The sequence below is a fragment of the Salmo salar genome, chromosome ssa10 (genome assembly GCF_905237065.1).
Source record: "Salmo salar chromosome ssa10, Ssal_v3.1, whole genome shotgun sequence".
Classification (NCBI taxonomy): domain Eukaryota; kingdom Metazoa; phylum Chordata; class Actinopteri; order Salmoniformes; family Salmonidae; genus Salmo; species Salmo salar.
Window position 1 is genome coordinate 18,099,237 of NC_059451.1, and position 23,966 is coordinate 18,123,202.

Below are 23,966 nucleotides of genomic sequence, written 5' to 3' on the forward strand. Positions count from 1 at the left end.
CCAGAGTATGTCTCAATTTCCACACTAACATACTATCTAGTACGCATGGCGAGGGCCAGCCATTTTTTGTGACCATGTGACCTGACAGGAAAAACACACGAGGGGCCTATGCATGGGCAATACGTCACTTCTTTCTAAGTGGTATGGAAATGTGGATATTGGGACAAATATTGTTTCCCTCCTTCCCTGTGTGTCCCTCTGTCAGAGGTTTGTGCCTTACCGGTACATCCTTTCTACAGGCGTGTTGGACCTCTGCAGCTCCCCCAAAGGAGTCCTGGAAGTGGGGCGCTGCACACCTGTGGATGCAGACAGACATCAGACACACATATAGGTTCTAAAAAGACAAAAAGACTGCACCGCATGACTCCTGCCTGTCAAAAAACAGAATAATCCAGTTGAGTCCTTCCAGGGGCCATTTCCCTGCTTTGTTTTTCCTTGATTTAATACCATTAATCCCTATTAAAATACCCTCTTACGTCAATGGGCCACTTTTCTCATCTAGTCAACACAACAAAACTTCTCTGCCGGATAATGACTGAAGCTTGCAGGGAAAAACCTGACATTTCAAAAGCCTCGTGTTTCCCCCCAAGCCCTGCTAAACTAATTAAGCCTACTGCTATTGTTGGTTACTGTGCATGGGTAGTACAGTTCTAACTCTGAGACACGTATTGTACCACTGCTCCAGCTGTACACGTATTGTACCACTGCTCCAGCTGTACACGTATTGTACCACTGCTCCAGCTGTACATGTACCTGCGGTCTTGGCGGCCCAGCGGCGTCCAGCCTCGTTGAAGGCAGCCATTCCCCTGATGGTGGCTCGCAGGATGCCCCAGCGGAACATGGCCACAGGGTCCATCCCGATCAGCTGACGCACGTAGGCTCGGTCACTGCTGCGCAGTAGAGCCACAATGTCCGGACGCATGTGGTCCGTATTCTTCTCCCGGAAGTCCTGTCAGGAGAGTCACAAGGAGACAGTTAAGCATGTTGAGGCCATTTTAGAGTCGCCGCTAAGATTATTAACGCACTGAACAATAATTACATGTCACTAACAATGAACAGTTACACAAATGCAAGAAGCCTCCCCCAACCCCTTAGACATTACATGATAGTAAACAGGGAGTCTGACTGCGTTGGTGGTTGGTTGTCCATCAATCCCTACCTTGATCTGGTATTTGACTTTCCCAGCAAAGTGGTGGATGACAAAGGCAGGCTCCATCACAGGCGTGGGCACAAAGTACTTATTCTCCTGGTGCTGCTGCTTAAACTTGGCCAGCAGGGTCTTTTCAGTTGCATGGGGGAAGCTGAAGAGAGGGAGAGAAAAGAGGGCGTGAGAGAAAGAGGGGGGAGATGTATACCGTTTGAACCTGCATCTCATCTAAAATGTAATTTATTGCCGCTTACAGGCAACGATGTAGGAAAGCAAATCTTTAGGCTGCAGTCACTTCTGGCACATGAAGATCAACACATTTTTGGGTGAACGATCCTTTTTGTGAAATACGGGGGGGAGGGGGCTTGAAGTCCTTACTTGCTCTCCTCGTCCAGTAGGTACAGGAGACCAGTGGGCTTCTTGCTGATGAGGTGGATGCAGCCCACGTTGTCAGTATAGTCTATGTTGTGCCAAGTGATGCCCTCTGCCTGGTACTCCTCCTGTAACAGACCAATAACACAGTCAGAGCTAAAGACAGAGGATCAGGGCTGTTATACTGTCCTTACAGCACATTACAATCTGTGTTATTCTATTTCAATGAGGCGCACCCAGGGCCAACTCACCTGCTCAAGTTTGAAGATGTGCTGGTTGAAGTAATACTGAAGCTGCTCGTTTGCATAGTTGATACAGAACTGCTCAAAGCTGTTGGTCTCAAAGTCCTCAAAGCCAAATATGTCCAGGACCCCTATTGACAAACACTGGAACAGAACAAATGCATACAGTAGGTCAGTTAGAAACGTAGGTAAGATGGCCTAATAATGTCACCTATGTCATACTAGAGCGCTGGTTAGTTCATTCTAGTTTATAGTTATTTGCGTAGTAAAAATAGCTTTTTTCCCCTAGTCATTTCTGGGGAACTGCCGACATGTCTGGCCTTGACAATGACGAAACATGGAGAGGAGAACTCTAAGCTGCATTCCTAGGTCTGTGATGTTGTGCGTGTGTGTTCTCTCTCTCTCTCTCTCTCTCTCTCACCGGGACAGATTCCTCCATGTCTTTCTTGTTGAGCAGTGCATGATTGATGCGCAGGACAATCCAGTTGAACAGTGCACTGTACAGAGACTTGGCCATGGAGTCTCTCGCAGTGATGGCCTGAGACAGAATGAGACGGGTGAATGGGAGTAGACAGACACAGAGAAAAGGAGAAGACCAACACATGACACAATTATCCCGGGGAATAAATCCAGCAAGATAATGATAGGCCCTGAATATCGGTCTATGGTTGCCTACCTCACTGTGGCTGTAGGGCAGAATCAGCTTGTCATTGACTGTCACCGTTTTCCTCTTAGTTAGTGCCTCGACCAGCAACTCCTCTTCCACCTGGGAGGTCACACAGAGAGAGATGACATTACACTCACAATTCTCAAAGCTTGCGACATTACTAGGGACAGACCAAAAATACATACAGTTAGTTTAGAGGAGGCCTCCTGTATAATCATTGGGGAGAACCAGGCATCGTCAGTGGACAATAATAGAACACACTCACTGTTTGGGGATGTTAGTTAGGATGAAACGGATAACCAGCCACATGTTCAGGTTTTTACAATGCTCTAAACTCAACTACATTTGTCTCAGTAGAACACTAACACTCCTGGGCCCATTTTAACTGTCTCCTTGGAGCAGGGATCAGTTTGTCATTTTAGATCATAATAAATTAACATGGGGCCTGATTGTAGATCAGCACTCCTACACTGAGATGCTTAGTGCGCAGGCCCCAATTCAAAACATTTTTTTTTTTTTTTTTGCTGAATCAGTGTTCCCACACATACTGCATCACTCCAGGACCCAGAGTAAAGACTACTCACTCATTGATGTGTAGACGAGCGCAGCAGAGCCATTGTTACCTTGAGCAGGTCTGAGAGGGTAGCCAGGACTTCCGGTGGTCCCACGTCCAGTCCCTCGTCTCGGCCTGTAGACTTCTTCCTGTACGTCACGTTGCCCAGGTACAAGATGGCCGACAGCACAGAGAAGATCCTGCAGCAGACAGACAAGTGTCATTATCATAGAACCACAATGAATAGAACAGGCCTTCCTTCTGCAGTATTTCTATTTTTCTGCCATATTGGATGCACATTACTGCCAACTACTGGAACAACTGCATCAGAGGAAAGGGTTGTCTGGCTACGCTTGGGCAGGAGATTCAAGTGGATCCAAGTAACGCCAACCGACTACAGCATATGCAAATCTATATGACCCATTTGCCTTTTAGACAGCCATTTAATGGATCAAAATGGGGTGTGGTGCCCTTAAAGTAGTGGAGATTGAACATGCCATGGGCAGTCACTCACTGTTTCTTAGTGGCAGACAGGAAGCCCACCATCTCCATGGCCTGCTGCAGCCTCTCAAAATCATGACGCAGGTCTTCTTCATCTTCTATCTTAAAGTTTTGCTGCACAGAGACAGGACAATGGGGAGAGCGAGAGCGGTTCATTAACATGCAGCGCACATATGGGCAGGAAACTCGGAGAACAGAGCATATGCAGGCCATTCACTGCATAACAATGACACCGCATACCAGGTTTACTACCACTGAATCAGATGGGGAATGTTACCTTGAGCCAGTTCAAGTACAGGGAAAGAGATTATTAAGACATACGAAACCCGGGAATAGAATGAGAATCAGGGTACAAAGGATTATACAGTTGAAGTCAGAGGTTTACATAAACCTTAGCCAAATACATTTAAAATCAGTTTTTCACAATTCCTGACATTTAATCTGAGTAAACATTACCTGTCTTAGGTCAGTTAGGATCACCACTTTATTTTAAGAATGTGAAATGTCAGAATAATAGTACAGAGAATAATTTATTTAAGCTTTTATTTCTTTCATGACATTCCCAGTGGGTCAGAAGTTTACATACACTCAATTAGTATTTGGTAGCTTTGCCTTTGAATTGTTTAACTTGGGTCAAACGTTTCGGGGTAGCCTTCCACAAGCTTCCCACAATAAGTTGGGTGAATTTTGGCCCATTCCTCCTGGCAGAGCTGGTAAAACCGAGTTAGGTTTGTATGCCTCCTTGCTCCCACACACTTTTTCATGTTCTATAGGATTGAGGTAAGGGCTTTGCGATGGCCACTCCAATACCTTGACTTTGTTGTCCTTAAGCCATTTTTCCACAACTTTGGAAGTATGCTTTGGGTCCTTATCAATTTGGAAGACCCATTTGCAACCAAGCTTTAACTTCCTGACTGATGTCTTGAGATGTTGCTTCAATTTATCCACAATTTTCCTTCCTCATGATGCCATCTATTTTGTGAAGTGCACCAGTCCCTCCTGCAGCAAAGCACCCCCACAACATGATGCTGCCGTGCTTTACGGTTGGGATGTTCTTCGGCTCGCAAGCCTACCCCTTTTTCCTCCAAACATAATGGTCATTATGGCCAAACAGTTCTATTTTTGTTTCATCAGACCAGAGGACATTTCTCCAAAAAGTACAATCTTTGTCCCCATGTGCAGTTGCAAACCGTAGTCTGGCTTTTTTTTAATGGTGGTATTGGAGTAATGGCTTCTTCCTTGCTGAGCGGCCTTTCAGGTTATGTCGATATTGGACTCGTTTTACTGTGGATATAGATACTTTTGTACCTGTTTCCTCCAGCATCTTCACAAGATCCTTTGCTGTTCTTCTGGGATTGATTTGCACTTTTGCACCAAAGTATGTTCATCTCTAGGAGACAGAACGCTTCTCCTTCCTGAGCGGTATGACGGCTGCGTGGTCCCATGGTGTTTATACTTGCGTACTATTGTTTGTACAGATGAACATGGTACCTTCAGGCATTTGGAAATTGCTCCCAAGGATGAACCAGACTTATGGAGGTCTACAATTTCTTTACTGAGGTCTTGGCTGATTTCTTCTGATTTTCCCATGATGTCAAGCAAAGAGGCACTGAGTTTGAAGGTAGGCCTCAGAAGCCTCTAAAGCCATGACACCATTTTCTGGAATTTTCCACACTGTTTAAAGACACAGTCAACTTAGTGTATGTAAACTTCTGACCCACTGGAATTGTGATACAGTGAATTAAAAGTGAAATAATCTGTCTCTAAACAATTGTTGGAAAAATGGCTTGTGTCATGCACAAAGTAGATGTCCTAACTGACTTGCCAAAACTATAGTTTGTTAACAAGAAATTTGTGGAGTGGTTGAAAAACGAGTTTTAATGAGTCCAACCTAATTGTATGTAAACTTCTGACAACTATGTAGTTAAGGGCATCTGGTAGAGGACGATAAAAGGTACTGTACAAAAAAAAACACCACAGAAGACCAGATAGGGGTACCTAGGGAACTAACTAATGGGGATGTGGCTCTAGATTTAGTAGTGGTGTATACAGTAACTGGATATATACTGCTTGAGGTAGAGAAATACATGTACTGTGCTAAGAAAAACATTACTAGTGTAGTGTAACTACGTAAATCCAGTGTGTGTGGAGGCTGCTAAGCGGAGGACGGCTCATAATAATGTCTGGAACGGCGCGAATGGAATGGCATCAAACACATGGAAGCCATGTGTTATATGTTGATACCTTTCCACTCCAGCCATTACCACTTGCCCGTCCTCCCCAATGAAGGTACCACCAACCTCCTGTGGGGGTGTGTGTGTTTGTGGGTGTGTGGTACCTGCTTGAGGTAGAGGTAATCTCCAGGCTGTAGGAGTTTGAACTCCTTGCGCTCCTCCTCTGACGCTCCCACCAGCAGATAGTAAAACACATGGTAGTTCCTACAGGAACACAAAACAATGTTTAGTGCGTTTAGTAAAATTTGTTTTGTGTGTGGATACAGTGTGGTTTTCGGCTTTTGTTATGTGTTTGCTTTCGTTATTTGGTGAAGGTGATATATTTTAAGGTGGCAATAAATAAATCATTAATTTATTTAAAAAAGGTGCTTCTTTTATTGTGAAATAAATCACATTTTATTGGTCACATACACATATTTAGCAGATGTCACTGCGGGTGTAGCGAAACACTTGTGTTCCTAGCAATCAGAAGTCAACACTGCGATAGTATTAGTTTCCACCACCCAACATTGACTCTGTGTCTATAACGTGCCAGCCTAGTAATGAGCGTGAATGCTGCTATCAGTTTTTCCAGTCTTGCCATCAGGTGGCCGGTCAGCTTGCATTGTTGTAAAACCACACGGGCGTAATGAGTTTCCATGTTTACTACTGAGTCTCGCTGACGTCACAGACACAGGCAGACTCACAGGCAGACAGACGTGATCAAAACAGAAGCTCATTTCAACAGACGTGTTGGTATATGAGTAACAACATGAGTCGTGCATGATACTATAATACTACAACTCCTATAATACTACAACTCAGACACATCTAGTGAGAACAAGGGTTCATTCTGTTTATAGGCTATGCCAACCCCAACCAAGGCACTTGTAGTAGAAATGGTAGCACTTAATTTTTATTTTACCTTTATTTAACTAGGCAAGTCAGTTAAGATCAAATTCTTATTTTCAATGACCGCCCCTTGTTCAGGGGCAGTTAACCCACTGATTTGTACCTTGTCAGCATGGGGATTCGAACTTGCACCTTTCGGTTACTAGTCCAACGCTCTAACCACTAGGCTATGCTGCCGCCCCACCACAGTGCTAGTCACGGGTAAATAAATATTACATTTCATTTTTATTCCTGGAAAAATTAAAGTATCAGTTCCCATATTGATGCAACTCTTTGGCACATATTCTGGCTGGGTAAAAAGTTAGCTCTGTGTCTAGGCCTGAAAGTCACCCTTGGACATGGCATGTTAACTGAATATGAAAAAGGCACCCAGGGGATCCTCCCTCTGTTGGTACAGAGGGCCTCCACAGATCAATGGGGGTCGAAGATCATGACCCCTGCTGTTGCCCTTTACCTCTCATTCTTTTCTCTGGAGACCAGACGAGACTTCTCCAGGAGATATTTCTCCACGATTGCCCTGAGAATGAGGGAGAGGGGAGAGGTGAAAGGGGAGAGAGAATGAAAACATCAATCAAGTAACACTGGAGTTAGTCTGGTCCTTTCACTTGGCTCTGTGTATACTGAGGGTCTCGTGTTCGTGTGTACGTGCGTGCACGGGCGAGTCCATGTGTAAGGGTCGTAACAGTGAAAGCGGGATGGTAGTGACTGAGGAGGAGGGGAAGCAAAGGCAGATGGTCAGTGGAACAATAAAGACTTGAACAAAGAGTCCAGATATGGACAGCCTTAGCCTGGTGCATAGTGGCATGGTCATGTTAACGTGCATCAACATAGCCACTACGAGCAAGAGTTTAAAACGGCTCTAATTGAATTTCAGGCACAAGGAAAACATTAAGCTAATCTTCCTGTTTGTTGACACACTAAAAATAGAGAGTGTCAGGGTGATGGCTGAGTGGTGTGTGTATATTAACCCCTTACATTCGTGGAAATTGGCCTATATGGATAGGGCCAAATTGAAATGTTTCTAACAGAATAACTATAAAAAGCATACCAATGTAAAATATTACACTTGATTTTGTGCATTTTTACATTTCCTGTACTTTTCACAGCATTTGTCAGTAACAGAGTATTCATTGAAATTGAGGTAGGTGGTGCAAGATAATAAAAAACTATTACAAGGGTTTGAGTGAGGTTTAACTGGAGTCTCCAAGTGGCCATACACCTCTCCAAACTGGGACAAACAGTTCCTACGTCATTTCAATACACTTTAATGATTCAAGGAGAGAGCCTTCAACTCTTTTAGCTCTTCTAGCTTTGCCGTTGAGGAAGTGAAGCAAGCACAGCTTTGTTTGGAACACAGCCCTGCATCCCCACCGGCACACAATTACTGTCATTGTTTACGCAATCCAAAATACATTTCATTATAATTCTCAATCTGGGTCCGGTGGGCATCATGTTACGCTTACAAAAAGGCACTTCAGACCCATTGTAAATTTTGGTCCGCACCACTAGCGGTTCTTGGGGGGGGGCAGTGCCCCTGTGACAACAATTTTGGACCCCCTTGTGGCCCCCCTAAATGTGGAGTATGAAATAATTTTTACATAACTAATTTTTGCTATCGTTCTTTTTTTACATCCTTTATTAGACAGTGGCAACGATGATGATTATGAACATGGTCTTTTGCCTGCTAATGCCTGCAATGCAGTGAAGAAAACGACATGACAACAATAACGTCTAATGTAACTGGCCCCTCTAACAGTACAACTGGCCCAGCTTGGCCCCCCCCCAGTTGAAATGGTCTAGAACCGCCACTGGTCCGCACAGAATGGAGTTGTGAGTGCATTCACATGCGTGTTCCACAGCTACTTTTCTTCACAATAAACAAACAAACACAGGCTCATTGTGTTCAGGACAACCCAGGCTATAACGCATGTCATCCATGCAACTGTGGAGCAAACAGTGATCATTAAGGTTGATACTGTAAATGACATGAGTTTTCAAAACATGGAAATGAGAAGTGCACATTTGGACTTCTAGGTGTGTGGTTTTGCTTGTACGACGTCAAAGCGGTATGTATTATAATCCTCAGCGTCTCGTCTTTCGGAACACAGACTCCTCTCGACGTACAGCGTTTCCCCTCACTCGGAAAACAAATGAGGAAAAGGAGCGCAATTAGCGGGAGGAATGGTGGCATCTTCCTGTCACGCGCGCGGTGCTCAAGTTTATAACGTCTGTAAGTCAAAACCAATACAGCGATGTGGAGCAGAAAACCTGAGCGCTGACATGTATAGCATGTTACTCTACAGCCACTGTGTTCCAATGTAGGCACTTCTCAAAGACAATCTGGCATTTTTAACTGTTTACAGGATGACAGGTTCTGTGAGTGGAAAGGGTTAACACTAGTAGCTCAGGCAGGCAGAGTGCCCAGTGCTGGGCATGGAAACTTCACTAACTGGCCCTCTGTCTCTTTATAGAGCTGATCTAATAGAAAGCAATGCCAGGCCAGAATGTGCACTAATGCATTACCACAACCAAGCTAAGGGGCTGCTGCCTATAATATATTATCTTCATCCTTAAGGTCCATATGCAATGCAGACACACTATGACCGACACAGACACAGTTCAAGGCCAGACTATGGATATTGGATAGATCCTCAAACTAAGAAGCCACTCCAGGTATCACAGTGAGAGTAATCTCCAAATCCCAGGCAGTGAAAGCTAGTGAGACCCAGTGAGCCAGCCAGACTAATGCGGCGCTGAGAGGTAGAACCAGGGTTTCCGTTTTAATCATTTAGCAGAGGCCCTTGTCAAGAGCGACTTACAGGAGCAATTACGGTTAAGTGCCATGCTCAAGGGCAGAGACAGATTTTTCACCTAGACGGCTCAGGATTCGAACCGGTTACTGGCCCAACACTCTTAAATCACTACGCTACAGTACCTGCTTTCCTTTGCTGCTCCACACACTGCTGCACAACAAGCCTTTGTTCAGCAGAATGTCAGCACTGTCCAGCTGTAATCAATGGCTTCTGACTGACAGACCCTCTACTACAAGCATAACAAGCTCAACCAGCACTACTACAGCTCAGCCACTGAAGTCTCAATGGCAACATTTCAGCCATCGATATTCAATTACTTTAGCCCCTCTCAAGCTAAGCAATTCAATAAAAAGTGATGCGTCCCTGTTTTAGGTTGCCTGACAACTCAAACTAAATGATTCCTCTGCTCCATGTTCCATACATACTTCAGTTTGAGACTGCCATCGTTTAAGTCGTTTGTGGTGCTGCAGGATTGTTTTGAGAATACAGATGATTTATGTTCAAATGATTAATCCACCCAGGACTCAACCATCTACATTGAGGAATATACATTGTCAGGCTTCACTAGGAAATGTATTGATGTTTTACCCACAATAACAATCCGGACATGCCACAACCAAAAACTCTGGATGAACGAAGATATCTGTACAATGATGAGGGCCCGTACTGCAGCATTCAATGTCAGTAGAATGAACCCTGATGACTTGGTGGCGCGCGACACGTACAAGGAAAGCAGGTATGAGCTTTGCAAATCCATTAGGGACGCAAAAAGACAATACAGACTCTTGAATTGATGTTCGAGAACTCATGTGGCAAGGACTACAGACTATCACAGACTACAAGGGCAAATCCAGCCGTGCGGTGCCCACCGAAGCCTCCCTCTCAAAAGCACTTAACACAAAATGTATGCACTCACTACTGTAAGTCGCTCTGGATAAGAGCGTCTGCTAAATGACTAAAATGTGTATGTAAATATGGCAGGCAAAAACCTGAGAAAAAAATCCAACCAGGAAGTGTGGAAATCTGAGGTTTGTAGTTTTTCAAGTGATTGCCTATCCAATATACAGAGTCTATGGGGTCATATTGCACTTCCGAAGGCTTCCACTAGATGTCAACAGTCTTTAGAACGTTGTTTCATACTTCTACTGTGAATGGGGAGAAAATAAGAGCCGTTTTAGTCAGGTGTCTGGCAGTAGGCCATTAGTCACGCGCACGGCCATGAGCATGAAGACAAAGGAATTGTCCAGTTGGAATATTTTTTAAGATTTATGATAAAAACATCCTAAAGATTGATTCTACACATCATTTGACATGTTTCTACAAACTGTAATAGAACTTTTTTGACTTTGTCTGGACTTTAGTGCGTGCGCCTTCTGCATTTGGAATAGTGAACCTAACGCGTGAACAAAATGGAGGTATTTGGACAAAGATTAACTTTATCGAACAAAATGAACATTTATTGTGGAACTGGGATTTCTGGGAGTGCATTCCGATGAAGATCAAAGGTAGAGTGAATATTTACAATGCTATTTCTGACTTTTGTTGACTCCACAACATGGCGGGTATCTGTATGGCTTGTTTTGGTGTCTGAGCGCTGTACTCGGATTATTGCAAAGTGTGCTTTCGCCGTAAAGCTTTTATGATATCTGACACAGCGGTTGCATTAAGGAGAAGTATATCTTTAATTCTATGCATAACAGTTGTATATTTTATCAATGTTTATGATGAGTATTTCTGTAAATTGATGTGCTCATTCACCGGAAGTTTTGGAGACAAAACATTTCTGAACATTACATGCCAACGTAAAATGGGTTTTTTGGATATAAATATGAACTTTATCGAGCAAAACATACATGTATTGTGTAACAAAGTCCTATGAGTGCCATCTGATGAAGATCAAAGGTTAGTGATTCATTTTAGCTGTATTTCTGGTTTTTGTGACGCCTCTCCTTGAAAATGGCTGTGTGGTTTTTCTTGTCTAGGTGATGTCCTAACATAATCTAACGCTATGCTTTCGCTGTAAGGCCTTTTTGAAATCGGACACTGTGGTTGGATTAACGAGAAGTTTATCTTTAAAATGGTGTATAATACTTCTATGTGTGAGAAATTTGAATTATGAGATTTTTGTTGTTTTGAATTTGGCGCTGTGCCATTTCCCTGGCTGTTGGCGAGTGGGACGCTACCCAGAGAGGTTAACTTGGGCCAGCAGGCTTCAAACAGAAACAACCTAAGACACAACTAATACACTTCTCACTAGCCTTGTATGGTATGATGGAAGTAACAGCCACTGTCTGCTGTCATGGAGGTTTCTGCTAGTCACATTACAGTTCTACTGAATTTCAATGGTAACTGCCTTGTGGCTGCCTTTGAGAGCCGGTGTGAGTGTGCTGATGTTGTTCGTGTTGAAGGGGCAGAGTATGGTGTGGGTGTGTGTGTTTTAAAGTTTTACAAACATTCTCAGGAACATCCACACAGGAGGAATGTAGTGTGTGTGTTTACCGGGTTACTCAGACAAGAGGATTGACTGTGTGTCATCACAACACACAGTGTGGGCCAGCGGTCAGTACTCACCCTCTCACCACCCCGCTCTCCAAGTAGTTGACCTGGATGAACTTCCCAAAGCGGCTGGAGTTGTTGTTGTGGGCCGTCTTGGCATTCCCAAACGCCTGGTAGAAAGAGACCGAGAGAGAGGTCGAGATGGTTACATTCACTGTGTGGACCATAAAATGAGTCTAGTTAAGAAATAGGAATAAACTACACTTGTGCTAAAACTGGGGCTATTAGAAGCTGCCAATGTTTCTAACAACAGTCTGCTCAGAATGACAACACAGGGACCTCTGAGTCCAGAAGTCAACACTAAATGAAAACAGCAGCTGAGAGACGGGGACGGGGGGGGGACGGACTCCTCACTCTCCCTGCCCCCTCCTTTCTTCTCTCTTGCAGAAGTCCAGGGGATGACACTAGTGAGATTGCTGAGGGTATGGGGAGACTGTTAGGTCTAGAAGCCTCCCCCCAGCCAGGGACACAAACCCAGCCCTGCCACCAGACTGAATGGGGAGCCCTGTTCGCGCACACAGGCAACAAAAGGCAGCCACAGGGGAAGTTGAGTCAGTGCATTTTAAATAGGAGCCACATTGTACAGGGAGCAGTCTGAATTTGATACAGTGGTGGTTGAATAGATTTAGAGGGGAGGGGGTCCTCAAAGAGGGGGTAAGATTCCTTACAGTGAACCGTTGACCCATTTCCACTGTTCCAGTAGACTGGCTGCCTGGGTATTATGCAGTCTTTACCTATTGCTCAATTTATGAGCAGAATTACACTCACTATATCAACTTAAGCTCCAGGATGAGTGCTGCTGGAAGAATAATAAACTACATTTTTTGAGGGCACAGAAAAGAGTTGGAACTTCATGAAAATAACTAAAACTTGAAGCAAATAGAGTGTAGAAGCAGGAGTTGACAGGGGGAGACGAAAAGTCTGTCTGAAATGTCGTCATCCGTGGCCAGGATTATGTGGTTTAACATGAACCTGTTAGACTCCTCTTTCCCAGGAGACTGCATCCTCATGCTAGTGTGTGTCAATGTCTGGTTGTGTGTGTGTCTAAATGTATGGTTGTGTGTGTGTGTGTGTGTGTTACTGGGGGGGGGGGGCGATAACATTGACACAGGGCCAGGTTAAGGCACTGTCAGCTGGCATTGACCGCCCATCCGTCTGAATGGTGCCTAGTGTTGTCAAACGGTTGTCCCAGGGTGAAGGCTAGCAGACCCTGGGAACGTTCCCCTGTGCCTCAGCCTCTCCGCCATGGAGGGAATGCTAAATGTGTCACAGCATCATTCACATTCAAACATCCCTCTATGCAGCCTTTGTGATTGGTTGAGAGGCACATCAGTTAAGAGGAAGTGGCTCAAAGGCTTGGCTACCCAAGCAGAGTGAAATAAAGGCTGACCCCCCTTTTTGTTAAATGGAGAAAGAGGGGGTTAAGAGAAAGCAGATGAGAGAGAGCAAGGGGATTGGGGAACAGAGCGAGGAAAAGCAAAGGTAGAAGATCGAAAGAGGAAGAGAAAGGAGGGGGAGATGATTTTAAGATTCCACAGTGTTAAGCGAGAGTGTACACACACATTTAATATAGAACGCCTGACTGTCTTGACTGGCTCCTTTTTCTAGTGTTCCCTGGCAGCCGGCCCCCCTGTATATTTCCACTACAGAAGCCCAATGCTCAGTTCCCCATTCAGTCCCTTAGCGAGCCACCTCAGACTCTTACCACTTCTCCTTACTAATCACAGCCTTAGACGCTCATCGTTATTGTACGGACAGGCATCTCAGAAGAAAGATCCTTGGTTTACATGACTGATATTTGTTTCCCAGTATCACCGCCAGGCTCTGACCTCACAACCACTTGGCTACATGCACAATAGATTCCTAAGCTGCTTATTACGACAAACATATCCACACTCATTGGGAATGCATTGACAGTAACAAAATCAGGCTTTATCTGCGTAACCTATAACTGGAGGCTGATATGTGATAGCACCAATACTGTAACACCACAACAACCAAATGGTACTTACAAGAATAAATGACAAAACACTAATGTAGGTCAGAGACACTGTGGGACATTCAGAGATATATATACATAAGTATTCAGACCCTTTGCTATGAGACTCAAAATTGAGCTCAAGTGCATTCTGTTTCCATTGATCATCCTTGAGATGTTTCTACAACGTTTCCACCTGTGGTAAATTCAATGGATTGGACATGATTTGGAAAGGCACCCACCTGTCTATATAAGGTCCCACAGATGACCGTGCATGTCAGAGCAAAAACCAAGCCATGAGGTCAAATGAATTGGCCAGAGCTCCGAGACAGGATTGTGTCGAGGTACAGATCTGAAGAATGGTAGCAAAAAAAATCTATACAGCATTGAAGGTCCCCAAGAACACAGTGGCCTCCATCATTCTTAAATGAAAGAAGTTTGGAAACACCAAGACACTTCCTAGAGCTGGCCGCCCGGCCAAACCGAGCAATCGGGGGAGAAGGGCCTTGGTCAGGGATGTGACCAAGAACACGATGCTCACTCTGACAGAGTGAGATGGGAGAACCTTCCAGAAGGACAACCATCTCATCAGCACTCTACCAATCAGGCCTTTATGGTAGAGTGGCCAGACAGAAGCCACTCCTCATTAAAAGGCACATGACACAACCTTGCTTGGAGTTTGCCAAAAGGCACCTAAAGGACTCTGCCCATGAGAAACAAGATTATCTGGTCTGATGAAACCAAGATTTTACTCTTTGGCCTGAATGTCAAGTGTCATGTCTGGAGGAAACCTGGCACCATCCCTACGGTGAAGCATGGTGGTGGCAGCATCATGCTGTGGAGATGTTTGTCAGCGGCATGGACTGGGAGACTAGTCAGGATCGAGGGAAAGATGAATGGAGAAAAGTACAGAGGGATCTTTGATGAAGTCCTGAGCACTCTGGAGCAGGTTCTCAGACTGGGACAAAGGTTCACCATCCAACAGGACAACGACCCTGAGCACACAGCCAAGACAACACAGAAGTAGCTTCGGGACCAGTCTCTGAAAGTCCTTGAGTGGGCCAGCCAAAACCCGGACTTCAACCCGATCGAACATCCCTGGAAAAACCTGAAAATAGCTGTGCAGCAACACTCCCCATTCAACCTGACAGAGCTTGAGAGGATCTGCAGAGAAGAACGGGAGAAACTCGTCAAATACAGGTGTGCCAAGCGTGTAGCGTCATACCCAAGAATGCGAGGCTGTAATTGCTGCCAAAGGTGCTTCAACAAAGTATTGCATAAAAGGGTCTAAATACTTATGTAAATGTGACATTTCAGTATTACATTAATACATTTGCAAAAATATATTTTATAAATTAATAAAAAGTTTTTGCTTTGTCATTATAGGGTACAGTGTGTAAATTGTTTTTTGCCCCCCTCATCAATTTCATCCATTTTAGAAAAAGGCTGTAGCGTAGCAAAATGTGGAAAAAGTCAAGGGGTTCTAAAGCCTGCATGTCCCCCCCCACACACTCAACCAGTCCAAAGTCGACACACCTACTCTTTCAAGGGTTTTCCTTTATTTTTACTATGTTCTATATTGTAGAATAATAGTGAAGACATCAACATTATGGAATCATGTAGTAACCAAATAAGTGTTAAACAAATCAAAAGATTGTATATTTGAGATTCTTCAAAGTAGCCACCCTTTGCATTGACACCTTAGCACACTCTTGGCATTCTCTCAACCAGCTTCACGAGGTCGTCACCTGGAAAGCCTTTCAATTAACAGGTGTGCCTTGTTAAAGTTAGTGGCTTTTCTTTCCTTCTTAATGAGTTTGAGCCAATCAGTTGTGTTGTGAAAAGGTAGGGTTGGGTATACTGAAGATGGTATTTTACCAAATAGGGCTAACTCCACATTATGGCAAGAACAGCTCAAATAAGCAAAGAGAAACAACAGTCCATCATTACTTTAAGACATGAAGGTCAGTCAATCCAGAGAATTTAAAAGAACTTTGAAAGGTTCTTTAAGTGCAGTCACACGCAAAAACCATCAAGCGATATGATGAAGCTGGCTCTCATGAAGACCGCCACAAGAAAGGAAGACCCAGAGTTACCTCTGCTGCAGAGGATAAGTTCATTAGAGTCACCTCAGAAATTGCAGCCCAAATAAATGCTTCAGAGTTCAAGTAACAGACACATCAACTGTTCAGAGACTGCGTGAATCCGGCCTTCATGGTCGAATTACTGCAACACCAATAAGAAGAGAGACTTGCTTGGGCCAAGAAACATGAGCACTGGACATCAGACAGGTGGAAATTTGGTCCTTTGGTCTGAGGAGTCCAAATTTGAGATTTTTGGTTCCAACCACCGTGTATGTGAGACTCAAGAGTAGGTGAACGGATGATCCCCGCATGTGTGGTTCCCACCGTGAAACATAGAGGTGGTGGTGTGATGGTGCTTTGCTGGTGCCATGGTCTGATTTATTTTGAATTCAAAGCACACTTAACCAGCATGGCTACCACAGCATTCTGCAGCAATACGCCATCCCATCTGGTTTGCGCTTAGTGGGACTATCCTTTGTTTTTCAACAGGAAAATGACCCAACACACCTCCAGGCTGTATAAGGGCTATTTGACCAAGAAGGAGAGTGATGGAGTGCTGCATCAGATGACCTGGCCTCCACAAATTACCCTCAACCCAATTGAGATGGTTTGGGAGGACCGCAGAGTGAAGGAAAAGCATTCCAGGTGAAGCTGGTTGAGACAATGCCAAGAGTGTGCAACGCTGTCATCAAGGGTGGCTACTTTGAAGAATCTCAAAATATATTTTGATATATTTAACACTTTTGGTTACTAAATGATTCCTTATGTGTTATATCATAATGTTGACGTCGTCACTATTATTCTGAATGAGATGTGTCCAAACTTTTGACTGGTGGTAGTGAGTGAGTGAGTGAGTGAGTGAGTGAGTGAGTGAGTGAGTGAGTGAGTGAGTGAGTGGAGTGAGTGAGAACCAATTGCTGCAATCAATTGGTTGTAACTTGGAATCAGATGTGTTGGTGAGGAAATATTCTGCATTTACAAAATGTCATGCTGTTTTCCTTGTTCTTGTTAAAGCTTTTAGAAAGTGTTTTTATTCGTGGAGAGAACTTTTAAAATGTCATCCTGAAATATAGGTGAAGCATGTCAAAGACAAAATGTCAGATGCCGAGAAAAAGGGCACCCTTGATAAAGATGATTAGAAAAAACGATGTACTCACTCAATGTATGTATGTATGTATGTATGCACACACACACACACACACACACACACACACACACACACACACACACACACACACACACCAAAATGTCCGCTCCCACAGAAGGTGCTCTGGTCAGAGGGTGCGCTCGCCCCCACCAGCCCCGAGACGCAGGCAAGGCAATGCCCCAGGCCCAAAGGGATTTTCCAAGGGCGGGAAAAACCAAGCATGGAAGCGAGCGTACTCATAACTACCAGGACCAGCACACACCACTCTCAGCATGAAACCAAATCAGAAAACATAATTGAAAAACTAAATTATCCCTTCCCCACCCTCACCCCTGATTGGAGGACCTCAAACATTTATACTGTAGATAATTTTTCCAACACTCATCAATTCCACCCTTCAGACAGTCACAGATCAACCCATCTTTCACAATAAATCATAATTCTACAATTTCCTCTCGCAATGCATCCCTCCATTCTCCCATTGCGTCTCACTAGGGACCTCCATTTGCAACATTTCTGCCCAAATTGCTCCAAAAATAAACATTTTACCCAAAACCAATGATATTTCCTACTGACTGGTCCTTTAAGTCCCCCAGCAATACAGTTTGCAGGTCCAACAGCACCCAGATATTATGGCATAACCACCATTCCTGGACCTGACTCCAAAAACAAGCCACCGGTGGACAGTACCAAAAGACTGTTTCCGCATGGCAGTCTGCACCGGTCTGACTGTTGAATACCCCATATACTGAGCATTCTTTTTGTAGCAAGAATTGTTTTGTATATCAATTCATTAAGCCGATGCCATGGTATTGGGACATCAAATCTGTTCAACCATTTGTAATTTTATGTGGCATAGTTGCCAACCCTCTTGACCGTATGTGAAAATACATTTTACAATTTATAAAAAAAGTGATTAAGACATTTTTTATTTGTGACAAACTAATTCCTTTCTTTTTGTCTGTGGGACATTCAGAAGATAGTTAAATATAACTGCGCAACTCATCTTGTATGTTTGGCTTTGCTGCAGGTCATCTCTATGGCTAACCAGACAAAGGTCTCCAGGCACAGCTCAACTGAGCATCCAATCATTCATTTTGTTATGCAACTGTATGTGTTAGGCAGTGTTAGTGCTTAGAGAACATTGATGGGGATTCAGTACTGAAAGTGGCATGTGACAAGGGTCCCCCTGTTTGAATCACATCGAATTAGAATGATCAATTCTAACTCTGTGTGAATCACTATACATTGTGGGATATCATTGCACTGTAAAACTGTGCAGAAATCAATGCTGGAAAGAACAGCCCTATCTCAGATAAACACGTTAACAGAGCTTAGTAATCTTACAGACAAGCTGCACTCATTTGCCTTGAGTAGAAACTAAACAAAAAAGGGGTTGAATGCCAGCTCAGTGGAAATAAGAGATTTGATTGGAGAGGTCTCCGGTTAAATTGCTTAAACATGCATCTGCTCTACTGCAGTCAGAAGATGGCTAGCCACACATTAGTACAGGATCCAGTGTACTGGAGCCAGGCAGGGCTGCAGGGAGTCTCGCTCCAATGCCATGGTTCACCAGACTGGTCCCATTTCCAGGAGCCACACCCAGGGCACCATATCCAGATAGTCTGTGGTCAATTCCATGAATACTGTACAATTGGCCTGTTACATGAGAACCTGTGCTGGTAACTTGGAAAATAAGACACAGCCATTCATGTTCCTAACCAGTGAACAGAGTCAACTAGTATGGTGTGCAAGAATACAAATATGACCTAAAATATGAGCAAACAATCACATCCCTTGAGAGCTAGGCTAATTTGACATAGCCTAGCTCACAGTAGATGACTGACAAATTGCTAAGTAGCTGCTGATGAATGGCCAAAACAAAAGAACTGGTCTTACAGGAGCTGAGGCCATTGTGTGTCATGCCAGGGAGCCAGTTTCCCACACCACCAACCCACTGTAGTGCCACTGGGCATCCAGCCTAGCCAAATATAGCCAGGGAAGAGTGAAAATGCAGGCAGGCTGGGAGATAAACAATAGGCACACAGAATGGCCGCGACTCCTCTATACTTCCTGAGCAACAATGTGACATCTGTCGACACGCCTAGTGGGCTGATTGGCCAAAGGCGAGGGGAGGCTCCTGCAGCTAGCTCTTCCTGTAGCATAAAACTGCTGCTTCCTGTCAGAGTCTGCAGTTTTAGCCCACTAATAAGAGGTTCCTGTCTCTGGGCTTGGAGACGGTGTGTTGCATGGGGTGGGTATGGTTGGTTAGACTGGCTCAGAGTCAGGTAGAGGTTAAAACTTGGCTTAACTCTGGGCTTTCTGCTAGGCCGGCCCATCAGCCAATCAAATCAATGAACCAACTAATTTGTATTATCCAAGAAGAGGTCACATTTGAGTTGTTCCAATCTAACAGCATTTGGCTGGTGGCTGTCGTTGATTTCCCACCCTGACATCAATATTGCATTTTAAAAGCCTGTAATATTTAATGAAGCAACCTTTAATATAGACATGGAAAATTCAATACATCAGATTCTGTATATGAATAAAGACTTGCCAAAGTACCAACATTCAGCCTTTTGTCCCTCTGTACACCCTCTGACTTCTAGGAAGATTTTCTCCCACTTAACCCAAACATGTTTCCAAGTTTACCATCATTGTAAAGACCTAGTTATTTTGTTGCTTTGACAGTCATTTATGAAGATTATTTTGTTGTTCTGCGTAATAAAACGCAACACGTAAAGTGTTGATCCCATGTTTCATGAGCTGAAATAAAATTCCCCAGAAATATTCCAGGCACACAAAAGTAGTTTCTCAACAAAAAAAGAGCACAAATTTGAATACATCCCTGTTAGTGAGCATTTCTCCTTTATCAAGATAATCCATCCACCTGACAGGTGTGGCATATCAAGAAGCTGATTAAACAGCATGATCATTACACTTGTACCTTGTGCTGGGAAAAGTCTACTAAAATGTGCAGTTTTTCACACAAGACAATGCCACAGATGTCTCAAGTTTTTAGGGAGCGTGCAAATGGCATGCTGACTGCAGGAATATCCACCAGAGCTGTTGCCAGAGAATTTAATGTTCATTTCTCTACCATAAGCCACCTCTCCAACATCGTTTTAGAAAATTTGGCAGTATGTCCTTCCTGCCTCAAACGCAGACCACGTATATGGTGTCGTGTGGGTGAGAGTTTTTCTGATGTCAATGTTGTAAACAGAGTACCCCATTGTGGGCTGTGGGGTTATGGTATAAGCTATGGACAACAAACACCGTTGCATTTTTTAAATGGCCATTTGAATGCACAGAAATACACAGAAATACTGTGACGAGATCATGAGGCCCATTATCGTGCCATTCATCCACCGCCATCAACAATGTTTCAGCATGATAAAACACTGCCCCATGTCGCAAGGATCTGTAAACAATTCCCGGAAGCTGAAAATGTCCCAGTTCTTCCATGGCCTGCCACTGAGCATGTTTGGGATGCTCTGGATTGACATGTATGACAACGTGTTCCAGTTACCACCAATATCCTGCAACTTCACACAGCCATTGAAGAGTGGGACAACATTCCACAATCAACAGTCTGATCAACTCTATGTGAAGGATATATGTCTCGCTGCATGAGACTAATGGTGGTCACACCAGATACTGACTGGTTTTCTGATCCATGCCCCTACCTTTAAATAACAAAAAGGTATCTGTAGCCAACAAATGCATATCTGTATTCCAAGTCATGTGAAATCAATAGATTAGGGCCAAATGTATTTATTTCAATTGACTGATTTTCTTATATGAACTAATTCAGATAAATCTTCGAAATTGTTGCATGTTGCTTTTATATATTTTTTAAATGTGATTAGTGACTCATTTCATTAATGATTACACAAAAACAAGCTTATCTGAAATGTCAACAGAGCACTAAGCGTACCGCAAGCTTTATTTTATTAAAGCCTTTCACATTTAATTTAGCTTGTGTCATGCCAATTTTTGCTTTATAACTGTCACAGATGACCACAGGTTAATTCTCAAACAAGTTCCTTCGAGAAAGTAGCAGTGATCTTAACATGAGCTCGATGCTTATTATGGGATGTATTATGTTAGGAAACCTGACATTTTGGATATAACGTTAATGACATGTTAGAGAAACATCCCACTGAACGATTCAGAACATGAATAATCATATTTGTCTTGGTAAAAAAGCCTCTTATAACATAAGTGACATTTCCTCACAAAAGCACATTTTCGGACACCCTATAAACCAAACATTCGCTAGCTAGCTAACCAACAACCATAATGGATTTGAAAGACAAAAAGTGCTCATTGTGCAAATGTTTGTTTTTAATAAACATTGAGATAAAATATAGTTTACATGTTGTCAACAATAAGCCAACTCAGTTGGTTCGCCCCATAGCAACAAAACTGACTCGTGCGCAACTAAGTTCATTAAGTTGAACTTCTGCTCCTTATGACAGAATGTTAATATTAGGTGAAATCAAAAGTTACTCATTTCATGGAACGGCATATACATTAAGCCATAGAAATGTTTTTATGCAAAAACTTCACTCACAGACAGAGTAAAGATAAAGAAAGGGTGACAGTCTGGCTGGCTAAGGCTAGGTCTCAGACTGGAGGCTGAGGGGAGGAGCGGTGGTGGGTAGATGGCTAGCTTCCTGAGCCCAGGGCTGAATTCACACAGTGATATTTGAGCTACAATGATGTCATGCAGTGACCAGCCCAGAGCAAAACCTGCAGTACTACAAACTCTCCTGCAGAGGGATAGGAACCTTTGCTGCACTCGACAAAAAACCCAACAATAAGTGTACTCTTGCATGTTATATTACAAGATTAACTGAGTTGATCTGAAAGTCTAAGCTAATAATACTGGAGTGCCGTGAGAACACTGTCAGCACGCAGTATACTGTTTAGACTTGACTTGCAGATCTAGAGATGGTGTGTACTGATAATCACCCAGTGGTTATTCGCAGTAAAATAAACCTTCAATCTACTTCTCAGTGTCAAAAGTATGCAAGCCAAAAATACCTCAGAGTTCAAACGTTCTACTGCAATTGTTTATGTTCAAGTCTTAGCCCTGCAGTGAGAATACGACACCTGAATAAAAGAAAAGGAGCAGTGACATCTTCCTGTATCAGGCTCTCTTTGTAAGAGGGAACAGTCTAAAATAGCTCTTCAAAGCACATGAGAACACACAGGTGAAACACAGTGGTACCTGTATAACCAGTTGTGTGAACAAATCAAGTTTTAGAGCAGGCTTTCAGTTTGTGTACATTGGACAATCTGAGGCAGGAGACTGCAAGGCCCTACAGAGGGTAGTGAGTACAGCCCAGTACGCACTACCTATCATCCAGGACCTGTCAGAGGAAGGCCCTAAAAATTGTCAAAGAAGCCAGCCACCAAAGTCAGTCTGTTCTGTTGCCGCACGGAAAGAGGTACCGGAGTGCCAAGTTTAGGACCAAAAGGCCCCTGAACAGCAGCTACCCCAAAGCCATAAGATTGCTTAACAGTTCATGAAACAACTACCCAGACTTTTTGCTTTTCACCTACATGTACATAGTACTTCAAATCAATCACCTAACCAAACCAAAATGTAGATATTAGCTCAATCACCCAACTACCTCATACTCCAGTACAGGGGTCCCCAAACCTTTTCACTCTAGGCCCCCATTACAGCATTAGGGAACATCCACCCCCACACGTCTATATTTCTATGGGCACAAGCACTGTTCATGACAAACTATTCTCAGCCTTTTTGTTGGAGAGAATTTTGCAGCTAATTTTCTATAAAAAAATTTGCCATGTTTAGTGTGATATGAGTGACAAAAAAAAAAAAATCTAAATCTATTTGCTAAAAACTTGTGTCTCAGGCTATTGGCAGTAGGTGCACCCGATTCAACTGCCCTGCGCCAGGTAGGCAAACTGTTGCCATTTTGAACCATTTCATGTGTCTGAAGGTACAAACGCTGCCTCCCCGTCGGGCCCAGAGAGCAAATCAAGTGCACTATAGGCCTACCGCTGGCCAATCAGATGGCTCAGATGACCGTGTCTGCAGTAACATAGCCGGCATAAAAGAAAGCTACAGCAAAGTTGATACTGTGAGATTTCAAAACCATGACTAGACAGACTGTCAACGAATACAGCAAAGAGCTGCTGATTCATGACTGAGTTCACTTTGTATTCAACACTTTTATAAGCCATAAAATGTGCGTTCTTCCCATTTCCACTTAGTGCTACAACATGCACTGCAGCAGTAACAAATGAATAGGAAAGTACATCTATAGGCTTGCGTTGTTGTTGTTGTTGTTGTTGTTGTTAGCGGCTTGGGTCTTTCTTAATATCAAGGAATATTTCACTTTCTCTGTTCATAGGAATAACATGAATTTGTGCATGAGGCAGAAATATTGCGGCGCAACTTGAGTTTGGCCATCAGCTGGAAGGCCGTGTCCCTTTTTGGTCAGAGTCAGTGGAGGAAAGCGAAGGGATGTTGAGAGGCAGACCACTGCTGCCCTCTCCCTCAGCTGAGACTGACCATCAGATGCAGGAACAATCAGCCCAGTAAAATAAAAAGCTAATTATTTCAAATGTATGCTCCCTCAGCTGTGCTTCACAAGTAGTACAACAGATCTATTACAGGTGTGATCATATAGCCTACCTTAAATTTTAAAATATATCAATGGGGCAAAAAATGTCCCGAACAATGCATTGGCAGGGAAATTCAAGCAACACCAATCTGCGGTGATAATGTATTTGGCCTATA

At 43.6% G+C, this 23,966-nt stretch overlaps 1 protein-coding gene across 12 annotated transcripts in view; it reads right to left on the minus strand.

Moving 5' to 3' along the window:
- Nucleotides 1–23,966, minus strand: part of LOC106613666 (unconventional myosin-IXb) — a 114,175-nt gene that overhangs the window by 27,905 nt on the left and 62,304 nt on the right. For all 12 annotated transcript variants that reach the window (XM_045687433.1, XM_045687442.1, XM_045687437.1 and 9 more), the window contains exons 3-14: nucleotides 11,992–12,086; nucleotides 7,062–7,124; nucleotides 5,821–5,920; nucleotides 3,496–3,596; nucleotides 3,052–3,181; nucleotides 2,438–2,527; nucleotides 2,183–2,299; nucleotides 1,771–1,905; nucleotides 1,526–1,647; nucleotides 1,160–1,301; nucleotides 754–949; nucleotides 221–296 (exon numbers count right to left, since the gene is read on the minus strand). In XM_045687433.1, coding sequence (XP_045543389.1) covers nucleotides 221–296; nucleotides 754–949; nucleotides 1,160–1,301; nucleotides 1,526–1,647; nucleotides 1,771–1,905; nucleotides 2,183–2,299; nucleotides 2,438–2,527; nucleotides 3,052–3,181; nucleotides 3,496–3,596; nucleotides 5,821–5,920; nucleotides 7,062–7,124; nucleotides 11,992–12,086 — 1,367 coding nt within the window. The remainder of the gene's footprint in view (nucleotides 1–220; nucleotides 297–753; nucleotides 950–1,159; nucleotides 1,302–1,525; nucleotides 1,648–1,770; nucleotides 1,906–2,182; nucleotides 2,300–2,437; nucleotides 2,528–3,051; nucleotides 3,182–3,495; nucleotides 3,597–5,820; nucleotides 5,921–7,061; nucleotides 7,125–11,991; nucleotides 12,087–23,966) is intronic.